At 44.5% G+C, this 24,744-nt stretch overlaps 1 protein-coding gene across 2 annotated transcripts in view; it reads right to left on the bottom strand.

Annotated features, from left to right (window-relative positions):
* Positions 1-332: 332 nt before the first annotated feature.
* Positions 333-24,744, bottom strand: part of ACBD4 (acyl-CoA binding domain containing 4) — a 55,269-nt gene continuing 30,857 nt past the window's right edge. For both annotated transcript variants that reach the window (XM_075350258.1, XM_075350259.1), the window contains 10 exons: positions 20,122-20,394; positions 19,437-19,557; positions 16,336-16,420; positions 15,810-15,930; positions 6,645-6,797; positions 5,273-5,370; positions 5,064-5,196; positions 3,971-4,167; positions 2,818-2,868; positions 333-1,892 (listed from right to left, as the gene is read on the bottom strand). In XM_075350258.1, the coding sequence (XP_075206373.1) occupies positions 1,785-1,892; positions 2,818-2,868; positions 3,971-4,167; positions 5,064-5,196; positions 5,273-5,370; positions 6,645-6,797; positions 15,810-15,930; positions 16,336-16,420; positions 19,437-19,557; positions 20,122-20,394 (1,340 nt within the window). In that variant the 3' untranslated portion in view covers positions 333-1,784. The remainder of the gene's footprint in view (positions 1,893-2,817; positions 2,869-3,970; positions 4,168-5,063; positions 5,197-5,272; positions 5,371-6,644; positions 6,798-15,809; positions 15,931-16,335; positions 16,421-19,436; positions 19,558-20,121; positions 20,395-24,744) is intronic.

Below are 24,744 nucleotides of genomic sequence, written 5' to 3'. Positions count from 1 at the left end.
CTGCAAAAACTCATCCCAGCAAAATCTTTGAGAATCCTGAAGGGCTGTGCCCATATTGCAGATTTTGGTGCAGAAAAAATGTGCACCTAAAGAATAAATATGTCCAATGTTTTTCTTTTGTTTTTTTCCTCTCTCATTGCATAAAATAAAGCGTATAAAAAAAATGAGAACGCAATAAAAAAACGAGCGCTTTAACTGCAGCGTTTTTCCTGCCAAGACATGCAGTTTTGGGTCCAGACAATCTGCACACAAATCTGCAATGTGGGAACATACCTTTAGAGAGCTTGGCAGGCAACGCATGCCCCAAACAGATCCATGAAGAAAGCGGCTGATTTGCTGAGGTATAACCATTTTATTACTGAAGCATGTGAGATGAAAGGTGGGAGTGTAATTACTATGATAAAAGGTAGGATTTCACTAAATGTAGATATAGCTCTTAAACCGACTATGTTGGTACATAGGGATGGAACGTTTGCTCTAGAACCTTGACAAACGCTCCCTCAACTCTGTGGCCCTGGGCTGTTTTGCAGCCTCTCCTGCACACCTCTGGGGTCTTCCCTTCTGCCCTTGTGCGCCTCTGAGGCCTTCTCTCCTGCCCTTGCACGCCTCAGTGGGCCTCCCTCCTGCCTTTGCACGCCTTGGTGGACTTCCCTCCTTCCCCTGCACACCTTGGTGTGCTTCCCTCCTGCCGTTGCATGCTTCGGTGGGCTTCCCTCCTGCCCTTGTACTCCTCCATGGCCCTCCCACCTGCACATGTACATCTCTGAACCCTCCCTTCCTGCCCTTGCACACCACCATGGCCTCCTCTCGGTCATTACACCACTCTGTGGCCTCCCGTCAGGCCATTGGACACGTCTAAGGCCTCCCCTTCTGCCATTGCACAACTCCATGGGCTCACCTTGAGCATTTCACCACTTTGTGACCTCCCTTTGAGCCATTGCACACTTCTGAGGCCTCCCCTTGTGCCATTGCACACTGCTATGGCCTCCCTTTGTGCCATTGCACACCGCTATGGCCTCCCCTCAGGGATTGCACACCTCTATGGCCTCCCCTCGGGCAGTTCACCACTCTGTTGGGTCCTCTCCGGCATTATACCACTCCATGGCCTCCCCTTGGGCCATTGCACACTTGTGAAGCATCCCATTCTGCCCTTGCACACCTCCACAACCTCCCCTCGGGCATTGCACAACTCAATGGGCTCCACTTGGGCATTACACCACTTTGTGGCCTCGCATTGTGCCATTGCACACCTCTGATGCCTCATCTTCTGCCCTTGCACACCTCCATAGCTTGCCTTCCTGTCCTGACTAGTGCCTGCCTGTCGGTCCATGTATGACACTTCTCTCCAACTCTGCCCAACAGTGGTTCTCTCTGAGTCTACTATTCTCTATTAGTAATAAACTATGTTTTTCTGTATGCTAACCTTCTCTTTGTTACTTGTGTTTGTCTTGGGTCTTTGTTGCTTACTTTCCCTTAGACGTATGTATGGACATACACCTATCTATCAACTATAAAGGCAGCAGTGTTTAAAAAGTGTAGAAGTTGCAGACATGATCAATATTATTCACAAAGTCGGTGAAAACAATGTGATATAATTCATAAATCAACAAGGCAGCATTATACTAATATTGATTATCCCATTACACATGCAGTGGTCACTGAGCATCTTGGGTTTTTTATCGGCAGTCTCTTTTAGAAAACAACTGGCCAGTGACAGTCTGAATCACTCTGTCCACTCCAGAAATAGCTCTGTACAGGGGACAATATGGGCCAAAAACAACAGGTCATCTCTTCCTCCATAAAAATCTGCGCAGCAGCCAGTGCACAACAAATGGCCAGATAACTATGAACAGAAAGGTCCGAGACTTGGCCAGTGCGGGACGTCGCGGTTTCTGTAAAAAGAGAAAAAAAACAGACATGTTCTAATGTGAGAAAATACTAATTTCAAATACAGTGTCTGTAATAGAGCTGTGTCCAGCCTAAGTACAGGCATCATGTACAGGCTTCAACACCCAGATCTGTCATGTTGGATTTTTCCATCATTGCCGTTGAAACCTTATTCGTGCCGAACAACAGATTTACAACCCATAATTGTAAGGAGCTGCGAGGTCACAGCAGAGACTGATGAGGGATTTCAGATGAGATTGTGACCTATGTGGCAGCTTTCCATTCCTGCGCTTTCATTTTATCCTCCCTTCCTTCCAAAAGGTGTAACTATTTTTGTCCGTCAACATATGGGAGGTGATAGAGTTTGGAATGATAACATTCACTTTACCATATAATATTCTTAAAAATAGAAGAAAAAAAATGAAGTGGCGTATAAGATGACTTTTTAACCCCTGAAAATCTTCTCAAAAGTCGGGGGTCGTCTTATACGCCGGATGTCGTCTTATACGGCGGTGCACGGTGCTGTCATGGCTTTACTGCCGTTGTTTACACACAATAAAAAAATATTCTCACCTGTTCTCCGTGCCCGCGGTGCCTTCAGCTGTTTCTTGCAGTCCGCCGGCACACAGAGCCCTCCATGATCGTACACCGGACGCTATCACGGAGGGGTCTATGTGCCTACGGACTGCAAGAAGCAGCTGGAGGCACCGCGGGCACGGAGAACAGGTGAGAATATTTTTTATTGTGTGTAAACAACGGGATAATAGGGGGCAAAAAGGGTATCGGTATGAGAACAATACTAAACAATGGGGACAATACTGCAGGGGACATTACTATACAATGGGGACATTACTGCAGGGGACATTACAGCAGGAATTTAGTCATTGACACTGGCCGGATTTTAGCAACACTTTTTGATTATCAACGTACCGACACTTTATGTGATGGCAGCGTTTGCCCTTCTATGTACTGTCGCTGGTGCTGAGAGAGAAGAAGAATCTGTGTTTAGTAACCATTCTGAATGACAACCAGAAACCTAACGCTTATCTGATAAGATCTACTGTGTGATTATTACCCAAATACATGAGGAAAAAAAGGCATGTAACATAATAGATAATGTGAGACCATGCTTTGTGGTCATTAGTGAATACTGTAGGTTTATATGTGACATTCAGGGGTTGTATAAGATTACTATAAACAGCTCCACACTTGTCCTCTGGCTGTATGTGGTATTGCAGCTTAGTCCCATACATGAAATAGAAAATGAAGCACAGCTACTTCATAAAGAGTACCAGCACTCTGCACCCAGCATCATAAGCTACTTCATAAATAGGACCAGCACTCTGCATCCAGCATCATAAGCTACTGTACTTCATAAATAGGAGTAGCTCTCTACACCCAGCATCATAAGCTACTTCATAAATAGGAGCAGCACTCTGCACCCAGCATCATAAGCTACTTCATAAAATAGGAGCAGCTCTCTACACCCAGCATCATAAGCTACTTCATAAATAAGAGCAGCACTCTGCACCCAGCATCATAAGCTACTTCATAAATAAGAGCAGCACTCTGCACCCACCATCATAAGCTACTTCATAAATAGGAGCAGCTCTCTACACCCAGCATCATAAGCTACTTCATAAATAGGAGCAGCACTCTGCACCCAGCATCATAAGCTACTTCATAAATAGGAGCAGCACTCTGCACCCAGCATCATAAGCTACTTCATAAATAGGAGCAGCTCTCTACACCCAGCATCATAAGCTACTTCATAAATAGGAGCAGCACTCTGCACCCAGCATCATAAGCTACTTCATAAATAGGAGCAGCTCTCTGCACCCAGCATCATAAGCTACTTCATAAATAAGAGCAGCACTCTGCACCTAGCATCATAAGCTACTTCATAAATAAGAGCAGCACTCTGCACCTAGCATCATAAGCTACTTCATAAATAGGAGCAGCACTCTGCACCCAGCATCATAAGCTACTTCATAAATAGGAGAAGCACTCTGCACCCAGCATCATAAGCTACTTCATGTTCCCCATATAACATAGATAACCGGTAACGTTGCAGGATCATCACCTGTAAAGCTCTCTCCAGGCTTTCTAGCCGCTGACAGAGACTCTGGATTGATGCCTGCAGAGCCTCTACCGTGGCTTTAATCTGAGGGCTTAAGTGTTGTGGTCCACTTCTGTGTCTGGTCTGTAATCCATGTGATGGGTCTCCGCTGTCTTCATCACTGCGACTTCTTTGCCAGACATCACTAGTTGATTGAGGAACTAAACAGAGGAAGGGGGGGAACCAACACTATGTGAAAAACCATACAATCTTGGATAAATGATTCCTGAAATCAGTTTTAATGTAGTGTAAACCACTAAAAAAGGTGAAGCTCCTAGTAGTTGCTGCAGAATCACAATACCCCCTTGTAACCATCTATCTGTCTGCTAACAGTATACTCAAAAAATGTAAGATTCAAAAGCATTGGCGCCTGCGTCATCTGTGTTGTGTGTGGAGGGGGCTGGCTGACAGGCTGATTTCATAGAGAAGAGGCCGGCTTAGCTATTAAAATGAGTTAGCCAGCCGCCCCTATGCACAGTTACTGTGCGGACAAAGAAAACGCTGCTGGGACCCCGGGCACGTGAATAACTGAAGTAGGTTTATATAAATTGCTATGTTAACCTGGCAACAGTTTTTGCCTTATAAACAAGGCACATCACCTTTAAAAGCATATAAATGGGGTTCCTGTTGCCAGGAGGAATTGAACTTTATCCCTCCCGGCAGTGTTCGAGTTCCAGTCATGGGGGTGGTGCCAGCGCGAGTTGTCACCGCTGTGTATGGAGAACGGTGGTTGTAACCGCTCCCCGCACTGACTGACAGCAGGTTCTAATACAGAGTGGCTGTCAGTCAGTATGGGGGGGGCGCGGTTAAAGCCGCCACTCATTATACACAGAGTGGTGACTGAACCCACGCTGGCGCTGCCCCTGTGACTGAAACTGGAACACTCCCGGGAGGATTAAAGTTCACGTACTCCTGGCAGCAGGGATCAATGTGCAGGCGCCAGACAGGTTTAAAACGCTATTAACCTGCAGATTAACCTCGTATCTGCAGGTTAATAGCATTTTTACATGTGACAGGTTCCCTTTAACGTCTTGCTGTTACATATTTCCTTTTATACCTGATACGCAGTCATCATCATCCTTTCGCCGGTCTACACTTTTCCTCCTTGACCTAGTCTTGGTCTTTTTGTGTGCAACATCAGATGCTTGAAATAAGTGCGGATAGATCCTAGAATCATTTTCTTCACAGTCCTAAAAGGGTGCACATACATAATAAATATACTAATTCTCATAGTATTACAATAGTTTTCTTACATTAGCGTCCCACCTTCTCAGCCCCCAGCTGCTCCACGCTGTCAGAATAATCATTTTCTGACCCCCAGCTCTGCAGCCTCTGCTCAGTTTGCTCTGGGTGTGTTGCCTCACCTGAATGTGGATGAAAAACAATAATAATAAAAAAATCAATGACAGCAATAGATGTTGTATACAATCCAGCTTAAAATAGAGCTATATCCTTGTTGAAAGCTGAGAAATGGTCATGGCGACCACACTGCATGCTGTGAAACCTGCAATACACATATAGAAGTTCTCAACTCCAAGGCAACTGGTGCCTAACAATCCATAAGAAGCACAGAGGCAAAGTGGTTAGCACTATTATGATGCTGTAGACTAGAGTATGCACTTTAGAGAAACCAGAAGTGGAGAGCGACTGACGGGCGATGGCCATTTCTTAGGCTAGGTTCACACTTCCGTTAAATTGTATCAGTCACAATCCGCGGCTCTGGTAAACAACGGAATCCGTTTGGTGGATTCCGTTGTTCCCATAGACTTGTATGAGCGGCGGATTGTGACTGATGATGCTGCGTTGCACCCTCCGTCCGACTAATCAGTCGTGGAACGACTGACTGCTGGGCGGGAGGAACGCAGCATGTAACGTTTTTTGAGCAGTGCGATCCATAGCATTTCGCTGCGCATGCTCTCTCTGGCTCCCTGCACACGTAACCAGGGTACACAACGGGTTACTAAGCAATGCGCTTTGGTTAGTTACCCGATATTTACACTGGTTACGTGTGCAGGGAGCCAGCGCTAAGTGGTATGCTGGTAACCAAGATCAATATCGGGTAACCAAGCAAAAAGTGCTTTGCTTATACCCGATATTTACCCTGGCTACATGTGCAGGGAGCCTGACACTTCCCCGCTCGGCTCCGCCCCCTCCCGCACTCAGCATGTACTCACACACACTCACACACACACACACACACGTCCCCAGCCCTGCAGTCCCCGCGGCACTGACGTCCTCAGTGCCACGGCCCCGCTCGGCTCCACCCAACCCGAAATCCACCCCCTCGCGCTCCGCCCCCCGCACACAACGGAGTCCGACAAAGAATTCTGTTCTTTGTCATCCGTTGTACAGCGCATCAGTCACATGCGTCAAGCAACGCATGTGACTGATGCAAAACACCGGAAATGTGAACTTAGCCTTATCCTGTGCACCGTCTGGAGAACAGGATGAATGGCGGGAGAACAGGATGAATGGCGGGAGTATGTTAGTGCACAGTTAGTAATTTTCCATTTTACAATCAGGGCCCAGAAGCAGCACCTGATCTGCATTTAGTAAACCGTCCCCAATCTGTACCACATATCCTAGTGCAGATTTTACATTACTGTGAATAATTCAGGTGTGGACTGTACACGCTGACCTAAAGGATCTGTTCTTTGTTCTGGCTCTTCTTGCGCAGACTGTGCCCCCGGCTCCAGCTCCTCCATTATAGCAGTATATTGTCTGGTATCTCCAGGGCACTGCTCCCATGTTTCTTCACTCAGCTCCTTAGTATCCTCTGATCTCTCATCATCTGTAACATGGCAGCGTTTATGGACAATGTAGAGAAAAAAAATCAGTTTAATAAACAGGTCTATAAATGGCGCAGGGATAATATGGATAAATGCAATATTTCTGGCCTCATAATATAGGCTGGCCATTTACAGTACCTTGGTGTCAGCCAAACAAGCTTCTATTAGTCCAAAAAGCCCCTGACTACCCTATACATATGCTGGGCCCGGCCACTCGTGAATGTGTACTCAGTTTTTGGGCAGGTAACAGGTCCTTAACACAGTGGGGCCCATCCAGATTCCTGGGAACGCACTACTCACACCTTTATTGGTGCCCTCAAGACTGATACTTCTAAACCCTATTATAAAGCAGAAAACCCAGGGGGTCCCTACCCTACCGCTCTCTGTTTGGAAGGCGGCAGATCATTTTAGGTCTGCAGCTCACTTACTAGCAGGGGCCCACACATTACTTCAGTATGTCCAGCGGAAGTAGCAAGAAGCCGTCACCAAATCGCTCCGCCTGTGCTAGCTGTGTTAGGAAAGCCTCGGCTGGTGGACTCGATGCAATTTTTTTTTTGCAACTCGATTGATTTTTTTAAGCAGCCAGTCGGGAAATAACCACTTTTAGTGACCGCATTATTATTTTTGAAGGGTATTATTACGTATTTTTGGTGGCAGGAGGGAGGAGTGAGAGCACTTGGGACATTAAACGGCGCTTTACAAGCAGCGACATCGCTAGCGATGTCGCTCGTGAAAGCACCCGCCCTTGTCGATTGTGCGTCACGGGCAAATCGCTGCCCATGGCGCACAATGTTAGTCCCCGTGACACGTACTTACCCTCCTAGCGCCGTCGCTCTGGCTGGCGAACAGCCTCTTTTCTATGGGGGCGGTTCGTGCGGCGTCACAGCGACGTCACACAGCAGGCGTCCAATATAAGCGGAGGGGCGGAGAGCAGCCGCATGAAAGTCACGCCCACCTCGTTGCTGGAGTACGCAGGTACATTGTTGTTCGTCGTTCCTGGGGTGTCACACGTAGCGATGTGTGCTGCCTCAGGAACGACGAACAACCTGCGTTCAGCACCAGCAACGATATTTTGGAAATGGACGACGTATCAACAATCAACAATTTGGTAAATATTTTGCATAGTTAGCGATCGCTCGTACGTGTCACATGCAACGACGTCGCTAACGAGGACGGCTTTGCGTCACGAATTCCGTGACCCGAGCGACATCTCGTTAGCGATGTCATTGCGTGTAATGGGGCCTTTAAACTTTTTTGGGGGTAATCAGAGTATTTTTGAAATTGCAAAGGATGCATCATTACTTTTTGTGGGCACTCCAGGAACGATTTTTATTTGTTAAAGTGGAACTCAAAATGCATTATTACTTTATAAGGGGGCATATTGTGGCATTATTACCGTGTTTTTCCAAAAATAAGCCCTACCCCGAAAATAAGCCCTAGTCACGGATTCAATAATGAAGTGTCCATGCAGGTAAAGTTAAAGAACACAGCAGCACACTTCAATACAGACAACAGACACCTCCAAAAGAGAGAAGAAAGAAGACAGAAGAATCGGCGATCATCCTCTCCAGACACCAAGCGGGAGGCACTGCAGTGGATTGCACACCCACACACACATCAGCTCTCACACCCACACACGTCAGATCTCACACACAATCACCACATCCACCAATAACTGAGACGTAGTGTGGTGGAACGCAAGGACCTGCGGATGGAATGCTTACAGGACATGCGATGCGTAACTCCCTCCCATCTTCCCCTGCGGCCAGAGGCATTCTGTACCCCTGGACGTGGTGAGTGACTAGTGAGTATGTGTGTGTGCGATCTGATCGGTGATTGTGTGTGTGATCTGATTGTCTGATTGGTGATTGTGTGTGTATGCGTATGAGTGCGCAATCTGATGTACATACATCACACATGAGTGTGTCGGGCAGAAGCAGGGGAGGACGGCGTGCAGCATACCTGCTGGGAAGGCCCACCGGAGATCACAGGAAGACCTGGGAGCCATGCAGACATCCGGGGTCTGGTAAGTATGAGTCTTTCTGGGAAGGTGGAGGGGGGGGAAGGTGTCAAATTTTTGGGGGGAGTAAACTTTCCCCCAACCATGTTTCTTCAAGAGTAAGACCTACTCCAAAATTAAGCCATGGTGCTTTTTTTTTTTTGGGGGGGGCAAACAAAATATAAGACAATGTCTTATTTTTGGAAAAACACGGTAGTTTATAGGATGCAGTCACAGCATTATTACTTTACAAGGATGAACTCTGTACATCAGTCCCCTGTGTGTCCCTTATAATTACAGTTATGTCATAGCTTCCTGACTTTGATGCGGGCTCAGTTCCTGAGCAGCTTTCCTGGAAGATGATGGCTCTGATATTCAGCCATCATCTCCCTATAACTGCCACGAGAAAAACAAGGATAAATATGGAAAAACATCAGCGCTGCTGTGCCAATAAAGAGTTAATTCCAAATAAGAGCAATGCAGGGTTGTTTATTCTACGTTTCGGAGATAACCCCTCTCCTTCATGAGGAAATCCACCATTTCCTGATGATTTTTGGTGGATATCCTGATGGAGAGGGGTTATCTCCAAAACGCGTAGAATAAACTACCCTGCATTGCTCTTATTTGGAATTAACTCTTTACTGGCACAGCAGCGCGAACGTTTTTCCATTTGTATCCTTGTTTTTTCTTGCTTCTGCCTTTGGCACGTGGAGTCTGCAGCAGCTGATACATGCTTTAATACTGCTGTGTGTCCCACAACCATCTCAGGTGAGTGGTTTTCATTAACCCTTACTGTTGTTATCCTAGTAAAACCCTATATGCGCTTTTTATATCCACAATTTTTTTTACTATAACTGCCACGGGTGGAGCTCTACTGGCCTTTTAAAAGCCGCTGTCAATCTCTGACAGAGGCATTTATAGTGCACTGGCAGGGAGGCATGTCAGTCCATGCACCTTTTGGCGCCCCCCAAGATGCAATTGTGGGACGCCGATTGATCGACATGATGGCCAAGGGTCTGCTGAAGACCTGTGTGCGTGCCATGATGATACTCCTATAAATGCCAGCTTATGGCTGATGTTCATAGACGTCTGTGATTTTGTGTAGTATTCCTGTGTATAGTACAAGTGACGGGATGACTGCAGGTTAAAGTACAGTGAAAAGTGGAAAGAAATTTTTTAAAACTATTACAAAAAAAAAATAGAAAAGTTTAAGTCACCCCCTCCCCCCATTTCCTCTATTAAAATTAAAGGGGTGGTTCACCCATATTTTTTATTGTCTAGATCGATATTATATTGAGAAACAATGTTTCTCTCAAATACCTTGTGTTGTCAATAGTGCCTGTGAGAGGCGCTATTGCAGACCGCTGCTCCCCGTCCAGTGACGTACCCGTCAAATGCTGCCACGTCACATCCGTGCAGCCGGCTACATTCTTCCAGACTCTGAGCTGTGAGCGGTGTTTCACTGCTGTCACAGCCCATTTGCTCCCCCCTCTTCCTCTCTCCTAGCACGGCGCGTCTCCTGCTCCCCCCTCCCTCCTCCCTCCTCGCACAACGCTGCAAGCAAGAGACGTGCTGTGAGGGAGGAGGGAGGAGGAGCAGGGAGCAGATGGGCTCAGAATGTAGCCGGCTGCACGGATGTGACGAGGCAGCATTGGACGGGTACGTCACTGGACGGGGAGCAGCGGTCTGCAATAGCGCCTCTCACAGGCACTATTGCCAACACAAGGTATTTGAGAGAAACATTGTTTCTCAATATAATATCGATCTAGACAATAAAAAATATGGGTGAACCACCCCTTTAAGGAATAATTAAAACAAATACAAATGTGGTATTGTTAAGTCTGTAACAGCCTAATCAAAATATAAAATTAATTAACTTGGTCGGTAAACGGCGTCATGAAAATAAAATTTAAACATTAGAATTATGTTTGTTTGGCTGCTGCAACATTTTTATAGTATAGTGAACATGGTAAATAAAACCCCCCCAAAAAAACATTTTTTGCAGTTTCACAGCAGTTGGAATTTTCTTCCTGCTTTCAGTCCTTTTTATGATAAATTGAATGGCATTATTCAAAAGTACAACTCGTCTTGCAAAAAACAAGCCCTCATATGGCTCAGTTGATGGTAAAATTAAATAAAAAGCAATTCGGCAAGTGCCGGGTAAAGTGCTGTGGGATTGTCGTATCTAATGGATGCGACAATCCTGGGCGGCTGCAGGCTGATATTTTTAGGCTGGGTCTCTCCAGCCTGAGAATACCAGCCCCCAGGCTGTGGGCTTTCTCTTGGCTGGGTATCAATATTGGGTGGGATCACACGCTGTTTTTTAAGTATTTATTTAAATAATAAAAAAAAACAAAAACAGCATGCAGTTCCTCTTATTTTGATACCCAGCCAAGATAATCCTACAGCTGGGGGCTGCAGCCTGTAGCTGTAGGCTTTATCTGTGCTGGGTATCATAATATGGGGAGACCCTACGTCATTTTTTATTTATTTATTTTTTACTGTACGATAGACCCACAGACTCCACTGGGGGGGAAGCTAATGAGCGGCACCGGAAGTAAGAGGGGCCGTGGGAGCAGGTACGGATGATCCTAGAATGTCCTCCAGGTTAGTGGGCATGACTAGCTGGGTTAGTGAGCTTGGTCATGTTTTCTTCCTTCCACTACATCTTATGCTTCCCCCCCCTGCCCCCATGTGATAGGGGCCTGTTGAATGACATCAAACCTGGAAGGAGCCCATACACTCTAGCATCTACCGGAGACTGGTAAGTATAGCGCGCTTGCTTTACTTTTTTTTTTTTTTCTTCTACTTTTTTTTTTTTTTTTTTACTACCAGAGTGCTGGATCCAGGTAAATACCGGTCTGGCCCAGTACTCGGGTACTCTTGAACCCTTGCAGGTCGTGACATTACAGAAAAAAACGCTGTAAAAACTCCACAAAAACGCATCAAAACCGCAGAGGACTCCCAGGAGACATCCTGCCACAAGGTCAGGTTTTGGTCAGGAAAAAAAACACTGCAAAAACATCCTGTGTGAACATAGCCTATAGGAGAAAAGTTGAAGAACCTTCCTGTAAATAAAATCCCTTTAAGCAGCTATGTGTATGAACCTCAATTTGCTGTCTGTATTGTATTCATAAGTCAGGCGGCAACCTCTTGCAGATAGCTCTAGATGTTTATTTCATGGGGAAGATAGCCGCTCTCTAGTGATAAGATATACTGGAACGTGGTCAAAGTTTATCAGCCTATCCAACAGATCTTTAAACTTTAACCCCCTGTACAAAGCAATAATCTGCTCATATGCAGTCACGTATGTACTGTAGTTTAGCTGAAGCCAAGGCTAGTTGTGGAGCCTCAGTCTTGTATATGTAGCCGGCCCGCTTGCCAATTTAGCATAAGCCTCTTTTTTGTATTAAACCAGCCTTGGCTTTCCATAAACTGCAGCAGATTTGTGACTATGTATGTGAGCATATATTACCACCATATAGTGGCAAAATAATCTGTAGTATCCAAAGAACACTCCATATAATACAGTCATGGCCAAAAGTTTTGAGAATGCTACAAATATTAATTTTTACAAAGTTTACTGCTTAAGTTTTTCTAATGGCAATTTGCATATACTCCAGAATGTCATAAAGAGTGATCATCTTAACAGCAATTACTTGCAAAGTTAATATTGGCTAAGAAAATTAACTTTAAGCCCCAAAACACATTTCAACATCATTGCATTCCTGCCTTAAAAGGAGCAGCTAATATTGTTTTAGTGATTGTTCCATTAACACAGGTGTGGGTGTTCATGAGGACAGGGCTGGCGATCAATCAGTCATGATTAAGTAAGAATGACACCACTGGACACTTTAAAAGGAGGCTGGTGCTTGGTATCATTGTTTCTCTTCAGTTAACCATGGTTATCTCTAAAGAAACACGTGCAGCCATCATTGCTCTGCACAAAAATGGCCTAATAGGGAAGAGTATCGTAGCTACAAAGATTGCACCTCAGTCAACAATCTATCGCATCATCAAGAACTTCAAGGAGAGAGCTTCCATTGTAGCCAAAAAGGCTCCAGGGCGCCCCAAGAAGGACCAGCAAACGCCAGGACCGTATCTTAAAACTGTTTCAGCTGCGGGATCGGACTACCAGCAGTGCCGAGCTATCTCAGCAATGGCAGCAGGCTGGTGTGAGTGCTTCTGCACGCACTGTGAGGCGGAGACTCTTTGAGCAAGGCCTGGTTTCAAGGAGGGCAGCAAAGAAGCCACTTCTCTCCAGAAAAAACATCAGGGACCGACTGATATTCTGCAAAAGGTACAGGGAGTGGACTACTGAGGACTGGGGTAAAGTCATTTTCTCAGATGAATCCCCTTTTCGATTGTTTCGGACATCTGGAAAACAGCTTATTAGGAGAAGAAGAGGTGAGCGCTACCGCCAGTCTTGTCTCATGCCAACTGTTAAGCATCCTGAAACGATTCATGTGTGGGGTTGCTTCTCAGCCAAGGGAATCGGCTCACTCACAGTCTTGCCTAAAAACACAGCCATGAATAAAGAATGGTACCAGAATGTCCTCCAAGAGCAACTTCTCCCAACTGTCCAGGAGCAGTTTGGCGCCCAACAATGCCTTTTCCAGCATGATGGAGCACCTTGCCTTAAAGCAAAGGTGATCACTAAATGGCTCATGGAACAAAACATAGAGATTTTGGGTCCATGGCCTGGAAACTCCCCAGATCTTAATCCCATTGAGAACTTGTGGGCAATCATCAAGAGACGGGTGGGCAAACAAAAACTAACAAATTCTCTCAAAATGAAAGCATTGCTTATGCAAGAATGGACAGCTAGCAGTCAGGATTTGGTCCAGAAGTTGATTGAGAGCATGCCAGGGAGAACTGCAGAGGTCCTGAAGAAGAAGGGTCAACACTGCAAATATTGACTTGCTGCATTAACTCATTCTGTCAATATAACCTTTTGGTACTCATAATATGATTGCAATTATATTTCTGTATGTGATGTAAACATCAGACAAACACAATTAAAAACCAGAGGGCAACAGATCATGTGAAAATATAATTTTGGTGTCATTCTCAAAACATTTGGCCATGACTGTACTCAAAATCTGTTCCAAAATAAAATTAGCAATTTATCCTAGAAACAGTATATTCCTAAAATATACTAGGTGCTTTTAGCTTTCACCTTGAGTTTACATTTTCGGCGGCTCTGTAGTAAACCTGGGCTGACTTCTTTTACTGGCTCTGTATAAGGCCTCTTTCACATGTCCATGTTTCCAGTATGTGTGACATCCGTTTTCACACGTACCGGAGACATGGACACATGTAGACACATTAAAATCAATGGGTCTGCTCACACGTGCGTGTTTGCACATGGACCGTGTGTCCATGTGGAGCATAAGTGTGTCAGTGTGTTCCACATGTAGACATGTCCGATTTTCTCCGGCAGCATGGGTGTCACACGGACCGCACACTGATGTGATCCGTGTGACACGTACCGGAGAAAACCACCTGTCTGTGAAATAAAATGCTTTTCTATACTCACCTTCTCCACCACTGATGTCTTCAGCACTGCTGTCACTTGCTTCCGACCCCCGCTCATTATGCTCATTACATATTCACTGCACCTCGGACCAGAAGCAGCAGCAGCGCACCATGGACAGGCAAGTATAGAAACTCATGCCGTTCGTGTGCTATGCGGATGTCACACGGCCAGCACATGCTGAACACACACTTGGACATACGCACCTACACCACAGACCATGCAAAATGTATGTTTTGCACGGACGTGTGAAGGAGGCCTAAAGGACACTATGCAATGATTAAGAACCAAGCTTTGATTCGAAATGCGTTAGCGTAACTCCTACGATTTTTTGCTATGTTTTCATAGCTGCATTAAAAAATATTGTTGTTTTTAAATTATTACTATATGAAGCTCATATTGTGTTGAATCGATAACCCCTAAAACTGCATAAAAGGACACTGTGGGGGCAATTCATAAAAGAGTTTTCACTACTGATGAGCGAGCACTACCATGCTCGGGTGCTCAGTACTCGTTTAGAGCAGTTGGATGCTTGGATGGGCGCGATTCGAGCACCCACATATAATGGAAGTCAATGGGGGAATCGAGCATTTTTCCAAAAGATTTACTGGAAAAATGTTTGAGTCCCCCATTGACTTCCATTATACTCAGGTGCTCAAGTCAAAGTGGAGTCACGCCAATCTGAGCATCCAACTGCTCTTAATGAGTACTGAGCACCCAACTGCTCTTAATTAATGCTGAGCACCAAACTGCTCTTAACGAATACCAAGCATCCAACTGCTCTTAACAAATACCGAGCACCCTAATTCTCTTAACAGATACAGAGCACCCAACTGCTCTTAATGAGTACCGAGCACTCAACTGCTGTCAACAAATATCGAGCACCCGAGCATGGTAGCGCATGCTCATCATTCAGTTCATTGTAGATTGTAAGCTCTCACGAGCAGGGTTGTATTTTTTTTCCCCTCTAAATATTGTATTTCTATAACTGTTACTTGTTTGTATATGATCCTCCTGAATTGTAAAGCGCTACGGAATATGTTGGCGCTATAGAAATAAAGATTATTATTATTATTATTATTAAGTTTCACCAGAAAACTGGCGTAAAACCTTTGAAAAGTTGCAAATATTTTATGCAACATGGAGTTGCACAAACATTCTATGACTTTTGGCATTTTCACGCCAGTTTGAAGTAGCTCTACCAAAATGGAAGAAAACAGGGAGGGACAGGGTGTGGCTACATCCACCCGTCAAATTAATTGAAAGTGACAAAATACATTATTCCAGAAATGTTACTCCAGTCTCTGACAGTAGTCATATTTCTGGGGAGGTGCATAGTGGTTTGTGCCTACTAATAAATTTGGTGCATCTTCTTTTTGCATGCCCATCATTAAGATGGAGCGTAAAATGTCTTAATGAGATTAAAGAATAGTGTAGAGGTCATGATTAAGATTTTATAATAGTGGAGCATCCACCTACCATTGCTGGCCTCGAAAAAGGAGTCTGGGGGACGCGGCATGTCAGGGATGACATCATACAGGGGACGGAAAGGCTCAAACATCTCTGGTGATGTGTCTTCCAAGGGGATTGTATCTATTATCTGAAACATACAAAATAGAAGGTTTTTCACTTTTTCCCTACAGAATACTCCAGAACATAAGGTCCTGTATGTCAGAAATACATGTCAAAATATGCCGCCTTGCTAGTTCCCCCTTAGGCACCCATGACCCAAAGTGGAGTGGTTGATATAAGCAGATCTAGGTGCCAACAAAGCCTATAGTGAATATCTTGAATCACCACTCTTCTATGGTGTGAAGCTATGGACTAATGCCATGACTATATACTGGATATAACATGACAACCTCATGTTAGTGGCTGATTTACAAATGAACTGTCAGGACTAAAATGAGATCTGATAGGACCTGGGTCATAATAATGGCTTTATTCAACTTCTCCACCATTATTAGCATTTGTCCTTAATAAGAAATCACATTATATACTGTACCTTTTTTGCAACCATTTTCATTTCTTTGATATACGCAGACATGGCGTCCTCTTGACTCATATCACCCAGCTTGCTCCAAGCATCCCTGCAAAAAACACACCAAAGTAATGCAAATTAAGGATAATTGTTCGGTGAAAATGAGAAGAAAGTAATATTGAATTACCCTTGGACCCTCGTATAATTAGACAAGGGGCTGATATGGGTCATATAAAAAAAGGATATAGAAGTTTGTGCTTTGTCTACATTGCGTAGTGCTCACCACTGTTTCACTTCTGCATTTGCCATTGTCTGCATACATTTGCTAATATCAGTACGAACAGTAACTAGAGGACCGGTCACTTGCCATAAATATGCATTTTTTTACATAATGTAAATGTCAATGTTTACCAGAGCCCTTAAAGAAGTTATCGACTATCCTATTTTTTTATTCATCAATTGTGCTATGATGTGCCACTAAATGCATCCATACTGTTATTATAGTAATATAAACCTTTTATCATGCAGATAGCATCACTCTGATGTTTACATAGATCACTTCCTCTCCCCAGGCTTATTGTACTCTACGAGTTCCATAATGCAATGCAGTAGCCTGTGATCCAGCACTTAGCTCGCCCCCTCGCTTCTCTACCCTGTGCAGCTGAAGGTATTGGGAGATACCAGGGGTAAAAGCAGCCCAGGGTAGGTACCAGCAATTGCCAGATGGGTAGTACATCCCCGTCATTGCGTATGTTATGCAAATTTTGGTGCTTTTTAGCTGTACATGTAAGTGATTGGATTACCTAACACCTTTGCTAGTAAAGTGCTGTCATCTGCATTTCAAAAACATAGGTGTTATGCTGTTACTTCTGAATGAAACTGTCCAGCTCAGCTTGTGAGGCAGTCTGATTGTGATTCACTCCAAAACGTCTACACCCACCACCATGAGCCCAATGACAGATTCCTATCATTTGTTCTGATTTCTATATTGGAAAAAAAAAACAAACTATCAGCCGTAACAGAGGAGGAAGAAGAATCTGCATAACGATCCAGTACTATGTGATCCCCACTAGGATACGCTCATAGACGCTATACATTCAATACAAGTACACACGTGGCCAAAATTGTTGGTAAGCCTTGTTTAATGAAAGAAAAACCCTCATTGGTCACTGAAATAACTTGAATCTGACAAAAGTAATAATAAATTAAAAATCTATGAAAATGAACAAATGAAAGTCAGACATTGCTTTTCTGCTTCCACAGAATTAAAGAAAAAATATAAAACTGATGAAATAGGCCTGGACAGAAATGATGGTACCCTTAACTTTATATTTTGTTCCACAACCTTTCGAGGTGATCACTGCAATCAGACAATTCCTATAACTATCAATGAGACTTCTGTACTTCTTGACAGGTATTTTGGCCACTCCTCAAGAGCAAACTGCTCCAGTTGTCTCATATTTGAAGGTTGCCTTTTCCATATGGCATGTTTCAGCTCTTCCCAAAGATGCTCAAAAAGGTTTTACGTCAGGGCTCATCGAAGGCCACTTCAGAACAGTCTAATGTTTTCCTCTTAGAGATTCTTGGGTGTTTTTAGCTGTGTGTTTTGGGTCATTATCCTGTTGCAAGACCCACGACCTGCGATTAAGACCAAGCTTTCTGACACTGGGCAGCATATTTCTTTCTAAAATCCCTTGATAGTCTTGAGATTGCATTGTATCCTGCACAGATTCAAGATACACTGTGCCAGATGCAGCAAAGCAGCCCCAGAACATTACTGAGACTCCTCCATGTTTTACAGTAGGGACAGTGTTTTTTTCTTGATATGCTTCATTTTACTGGCTGTGAACATAGAGCTGATCTGCCTTGCCAAAAAATTCCATTTTTGTCTCATCTGTCCATAGGACATTCTCCCAGAAACTTTGTGGCTTGTTAACATGTAGTTTGGCAAATTCCAGTCTGGCTTTTTTTTTTGTTTTTTTTTCAACAATGGTGTTCTCCTTGGTCATCTCCCATAAAGTCCACTTTGGCTCAAACAACGACGGATGGTGCAATCTGACACTGATGTTCCCACAGCTTGAAGTTCACCTTTAATCCCTTTAGAAGTTTTTCTGGGCTCTTTTGTTAGCATTCTTATTATCCATCGCTTTGATTTATCATCAATTTTCCTTTTGTGGCACGTCCAGGGAGGTTGGCTACAGTTCTATGGATCTTAAATTTTCTGAATAATATGTGCAACTGTAGTCACAGGAATATCAAGCTGCTTGGAGATGGTATTATAATTGTCTATAATTTTCTTTCTAATCTCCTGAGACAACTCTTTCCTTCGCTTCTTCTGGTTCATGTTGAGTGTGGTACACACCATGTCACCAAACAGCACAGTGAGTATGTGTAGCCCTATATACAGGTCCACTGACTGATTACAAGATTGTAGACACCTTTTGTGCTAATTATGGGACATACCTTGATTTAACATGTCCCTTTTGTCACATTATTTTCAGGGGTAGCATCATTTCTGCCCTGGCCTTTTTCATGAGTTTTATTTTTTAAATTCTGCAGAAGCATGGTTGAAAAGCAATGTCTGACTTTCATTTGTTCATTTTCCTAGATTTTTTTTATTTATTACTTTTGTCAGATTCAAGTTATTTCTGTGACCATTGTGGGTTTTTCTTTCATTAAACGAGTGATACCAACAATTTTGACCACATACTGTATGTATATTACAAAAGGTAATGTTTTGTAGAGTTATGATATGTGGCAAAGGGTGTGAAATAGTAGTGGAAAACCCCTTTAAATTAAACATTGTGTCTGCTCTATAGTGGTCCTCCATTTATCTCATGAAAAGAAAAACATTGCAGATTCAGGAGATTAGCGGCATTTATAGCATGTAAAAAACAAAAACACTTTTATGGCAAGTGGCAGGTCCTCATTAATGGGATTGTCTCAGGAAAACGTGGCAGTACACGGCAGCCATAATAGATATCCAGGTAATCTGCCAGTTGGGAGTCGCTGATATTTATCACCCCACTCTTGCTCACCGAGGAGGATTCTGAATAGGAGACTGTCTCTATAAGACTATAAGACGTTCACATGCTGGCATAGGAGATAAAGTATAGTGCCCATACCATTTGTACTTTCCGATAGGATCGAAGAATCCAGGGCGAGATATATTGCAGGGTCCTATCGTAGCCTGTTTGTAGTAGCTGTAGAATCGGAGCATTTCTTCATAGGACGGCCGATAAGCGCCTAGAGGGACCAGAAAATAAAATGTCTAGTTACTCAGTGGATGATGACACAAAAGGTGGATAGACACATAGGAATAAGCAAGCTGGTTCTATACATCTTCCTATTACACTGAAGAGGCCTAGATATATACTTTTTGCACGACTTATTTACATGACCCGTCTCATTGGATACATGGAAACCAGGATAAAGTGTCAGAATAATGGATGTGGCACAAGGAGAAAGTTGGAAGCGGTGTCACTGATTTAGTTATCTTAAAGCTTAAGGGGCAAATGTGACCCCGGGAATCGGGATTTAGGACTTCACCTTCCAACCGGTCATAGTATTCATATTTACCATATGGCACAGTCTACTAATTACATCATGACTGATCTATCACTGCCCCTAAATACTATCCAGGGTTTTCTTATAGGGCAGGTAGGCCTGTGGGGTCTCCGGGTATAGGGGCCCATAAATCACAGAGAAATAGGGATTTAATCTCTAGGATGTATTATGGGTAAATGATAGGTAGTCAAGGAACCTTACATTAAGTCCTGACATAACAGGGTCACATAGGGCTTTACATACCATTTTTTGGTAAGCTCTGAATAACGGACACAGCTGCATTAAATTGCCTCTGGTATCCAGTTTCATCCTGATCCGTCCCCATGTGTCCAGGACGCAGCGCTGCACAATCCCAGACTGCAGCGCACACGGCTTCGGTGTTTCCTCTACAGGACACAAGTACTGGCAGCTCCTGCCGCAGCACTGCTCTGCTGTACCATGTCCTGATAACAGCTGAACTCTGATCCCACGCTGTTGACTTGGTTTGCAGAAAAATGACAGCGACAAGAGCAGAACCTGCAAGATACAGAATCATAAAGAAAGGCATTACTGCAGAACACGTCTGACAGACAAGATTGAAGGGAATTTCTCTGTAGCCACATCTAAGGAATAACCGTGACAAGAATCAAACTACCACTGCAGAAATCACACGAGCTGTCACCCAGCTTTACAAGAGCCCTGATGGGAAGAGAGACCCCTGCTAGAGGGAAATATTCTTTGGGAAAATTTCAGACGTCTATGAAACATGATCCGAGTACGGAGTGTGATGTCTGGAGAGGCCATGGATCTCCTCATCCAAACTCAACAGCCTCATTGGCATATATGAGACCTGTCCAAACGTCATGGTCTGAATTCAGCTTTTTAGGGAGGAGATCCACATTATATTCTTATAAAGGGAATCTGTCAGCAGGTTTTTGCTATGTAATCTGTAGACATCATGCTGCAAGGGTTAACACAGAGAATTCACGGATGCCTGTCTTGTCAAGGTCTGATGTATTGCATATTTGTTATGTTTATTTACCCGAAAGGTATCATCCAGCGCACGGTGATACACACAACAAACAAGGGATTAACCACAACAAACAGGGGGTACAGAAGGGACACTTTAACATCAGTGGGCCCTGGCGCTAGGAATGGATAGCAGATGGATAACTAAGATATGGCAGATTTATATACATTTAGGTGACTGTAAAGCGTCTATGATCCCACAGATAGAAGGGTTTCCACAAGAAGAGTGAAATCAATAGATATTTAAAGACGTCCACCCTTGTGATTTTTATTCTCAGGAGTGTGAAAAAAACTGTTTACTACAGAGGTAAACACCTTGGGAACGCAGGCTGGAAAACAACCTGTGCACCACTAAAGGGTAGGGAACGGTCGTCCAACAGCAGCACCAGTATAAAGAGATGACGATTTTAATAAATAGGTATAGGCGATGTACGAGGACAAACACCCAGGACCCGTCCAAATAAGACAGAATATAGAGTGGCTGGAAACAGTAAACCACACTTTCTGGCACAAAATATTCTGTGGTCACTTGTCAATGGGCACCATGTAATGTAGGGGTCTAAACACTAGAAGTCCCAGAGAGGGGTCATTTAACATTTCTACCATTGGAACCCTATGGAGCTCGACATTTCTGGGACTTCTAGTGTTAAAGGGTTCAGGAGTATAATACTTCACTTAGAATGTCCACGTTTGAAGATTGTTTTCCAGATTATATACAGCATCAATATATTCAACTAAAATAATAATAATTATTATAATGATAATTACCTTGGACTAATCCAAAACTAACACCTTTTATTATAGCCCAGAGCTGTATTTGCCATTCTGCTGGATGCCACTGGAAACCAGGCAACTTCTAACACTGTAGCTGAGCTCCTATGGATGCAGGGGCGTTTTTCCCCTACATCAGAAAGCTCAGATATTTCACAGTGTACTGGCAGACTGTGCGGGTATTTGGTGCAGAAGATCTGCAGAATAATATAGCCCCAGCTAAGTTAACGAGACCACAAACAAATCTCATCCACACATCGCTGAGTAAATATTGTACAGAAATTGATCTGTGGTGCGGATTGTAAAGTCTGCTGGGGGGGGGTTAAAACTTTGTGCAGAGCGGATATATACACTATAGAAACATTGGCACCAAATACACAATGTGCAAACTGATCCTAAAACAGAGGATGGCTCATGGACCACATTTGGCCTCATGCTATCTAGACTTGTGCATCAAATAGGGGCCCATGGGACCCTTTCCTTTTTTTTTCTTAAAGTGGCAGCTCCAGAACTAAAAACACTCATTTCTGAGATATCTATGGCCTCTTTGAGTTTTGGTGCAGCCCCTCAAAGTGGTGCAAGCTAATAACCCTAAAATACATGTTGTGCTCCCCTTATCTCCAGGCTACGCAAAATAGAACAGATCCTTTACAGTCACAAAGTAAAAGTGTTTACAAAGTAATTACAAAGTTTCTCATCTTTTTGTGTAGATTTATACAATGTAACCTAGCAGACATAGGATTTATGGGGGTTCTACCAGTGAACCCTAAAGGCTATGTGCGCACTAGGCCGTTTTACCCGTGGTTTTGCTGCGGAAATTTCTTGAGAAATGTTTGAAATCTTTCTGCAGACATTTCCCAGCAAAACCTATGGGAAAAAAAAAAAATAGCTGTGCGCACACTGCGTTTTTTTCTCAAGAAAATTTTTTGTGAAGATTTTCTTGAGAAAATTTCTTGAGAAAATGTGCATGTCACTTCTTTTCCGCAGGTACCTCACTCCATTCACTGTAATGTAATCGCGCAATTCCGGGGGTATACCGCAGGTAGTAAATGATGTGCGGTATACCCCCGGTATAGCCGCGATTTACCTGCGGTAATGCTCATCGCTGCCTGCGGTTTTGCAGGGAGTGATGTCATTATGACAGAAGAGGAAGCGGAGCAGAGTAAACACAGACGTCACACTCCCTGGACGCCGCACAGAAGCACTTCCGTGTGACCTCCAGGTGCCCATGCAGTCTGTGTCCCGCTCCGGCACCGCGGCTGCCCACCCTGCAGTGTCCGTGTCTGCCCACAGTGTCAGCAGCTTGTCACGCTGCAGCGCAGGCAGACACTGACACACAGCAGTGTAGCCTCCCCGTGCAGCCGCGGGGATGACGGGCGCTGCTGTCAGGAGGTGAGATGAGATCATTACCTGCGGTGATGATCTCCTGCCTCCTGACGTCACCGCGGTCACTACTGTCTATGCCCGTCTCGCGAGCGGCCCGAGACTGTCACTGGCGGTGATGTCACGGGCTCTCGCGATACTGCCGACAACGCGGCGGGCATAGAAGTCAGTGACAGCGTTGATGGCAGGACTGCAGGAGATCATCACAGCAGGTAATGATCTCATCTAACCTCCTGATGGCAGCGCTCGGCATCCCCTGCGGTGACCTGGGCTGACCTATTGATGTTAGCTCAGGTCACTGCATTGCTCTCCCAGCCAATGGGGAACATTCTGTTCTTCACTTACTGGGACAGTGACTATGGTATGGATCGTCGTGCCACCCCACCCCCCCCCCTTATTGGATTACGCCGGACCCGGATTTGATTGTTCTTGTCAAAAAATTGATGAAAGAGGGAATGTGGGGAGTCTTTTGTCAAATAAAACTTTTTTTGTTGTCTATTTTTTTATTTCTTACTGACTGGGTTGGTGATGTCAGGTATCTGATAGACGCGTGACATCACCAACCCCAGGACTTGATGCCAGGTGACATTACACATCTGGCATCAACCCCATCTATTACCCCGTTTGCCACCGCACCAGGGCAACGGGATGAGTTGGGGCGAAGTGCCAGGATTGGCACGTCTAATGGATGCGCCACTTCTGGGGCGGCTGCGGCCTGCTATTTTTAGGCTGGGGAGTGTCCAATAACAATGGACCTCCCTAGTCTGAGAATATCAGACCCCAGCTGTCCGCTTTACCTTGGCTGGTGATCCAATATGGGGGGACCCCACGTTTTTTGTTTTAAATTATTTAATGTAAAATAACAGCGTGGGGTGCCCTCTGTTTTGGATTACCAGGCAAGGTGAAGCTGCCAGCTGTGGTCTGCAGGCTGCAGCCATCTGCTTTACCCTAGCTGGCTACAAAAGATGGGGGGGACCTCACGTCATTTTTTTTTAAATTATTTAATTATTTTTTTGGCTAAATACAAGGCTAGGCACCCTTTAGTGCCACATGAAAGTCACTAAAGGGTGCCAGCTTAGAATATGAAGGGGGTGGAACATTATATAGGTCTTTCTCATCTATCTATCTATCTATCTATCTATCTATCTATCTATCTATTCATCTATCCATCTTTCCCTCTATCCATTATCTGTCTATCGATTATCTATCTATTATCTATATTATTTATTGCAGTTCAGCATAAAAAAAACGCAGAGACCAACCTGCAGCAAAACCGCGGCAAAACCGCATGAGTTTTTCCAGCGGTTTTGGTGCGGCTTTTTACCGCAGGTAAACTTCAACTCCCAGAAGTTTCTCAAGAAATTTTCTTGAGAAAAATCACTTTTCTAGTGCGCACATAGCCTAAAGGCCGCTTTACACGCTGCGATATCGGTACCAATATCGCTAGCGTAGGTACCCACCCCCATCTGTTGTGCGACACGGGCAAATCGCTGCCCGTGCTGCACAACATCGCCCAGACCCGTCACACTACTTACCTGCCCGGCGACATCGCTGTGAACGGCGAACCGCCTCCTTTCTAAGGGGGCGGTTCGTTTAGCGTCACAGCGACGTCACAGCTGCATCACTGAACCGCCGCCCAATAGAAGCGGAGGGGCGGAGATGAGCGGGACGTAACATCCCGCCCACCTCCTTCCTTCCGCATAG

Source organism: Anomaloglossus baeobatrachus, chromosome 5 (genome assembly GCF_048569485.1).
Source record: "Anomaloglossus baeobatrachus isolate aAnoBae1 chromosome 5, aAnoBae1.hap1, whole genome shotgun sequence".
Classification (NCBI taxonomy): Eukaryota; Metazoa; Chordata; class Amphibia; order Anura; family Aromobatidae; genus Anomaloglossus; species Anomaloglossus baeobatrachus.
This window is presented reverse-complemented; position numbering and strand designations above follow the sequence as displayed.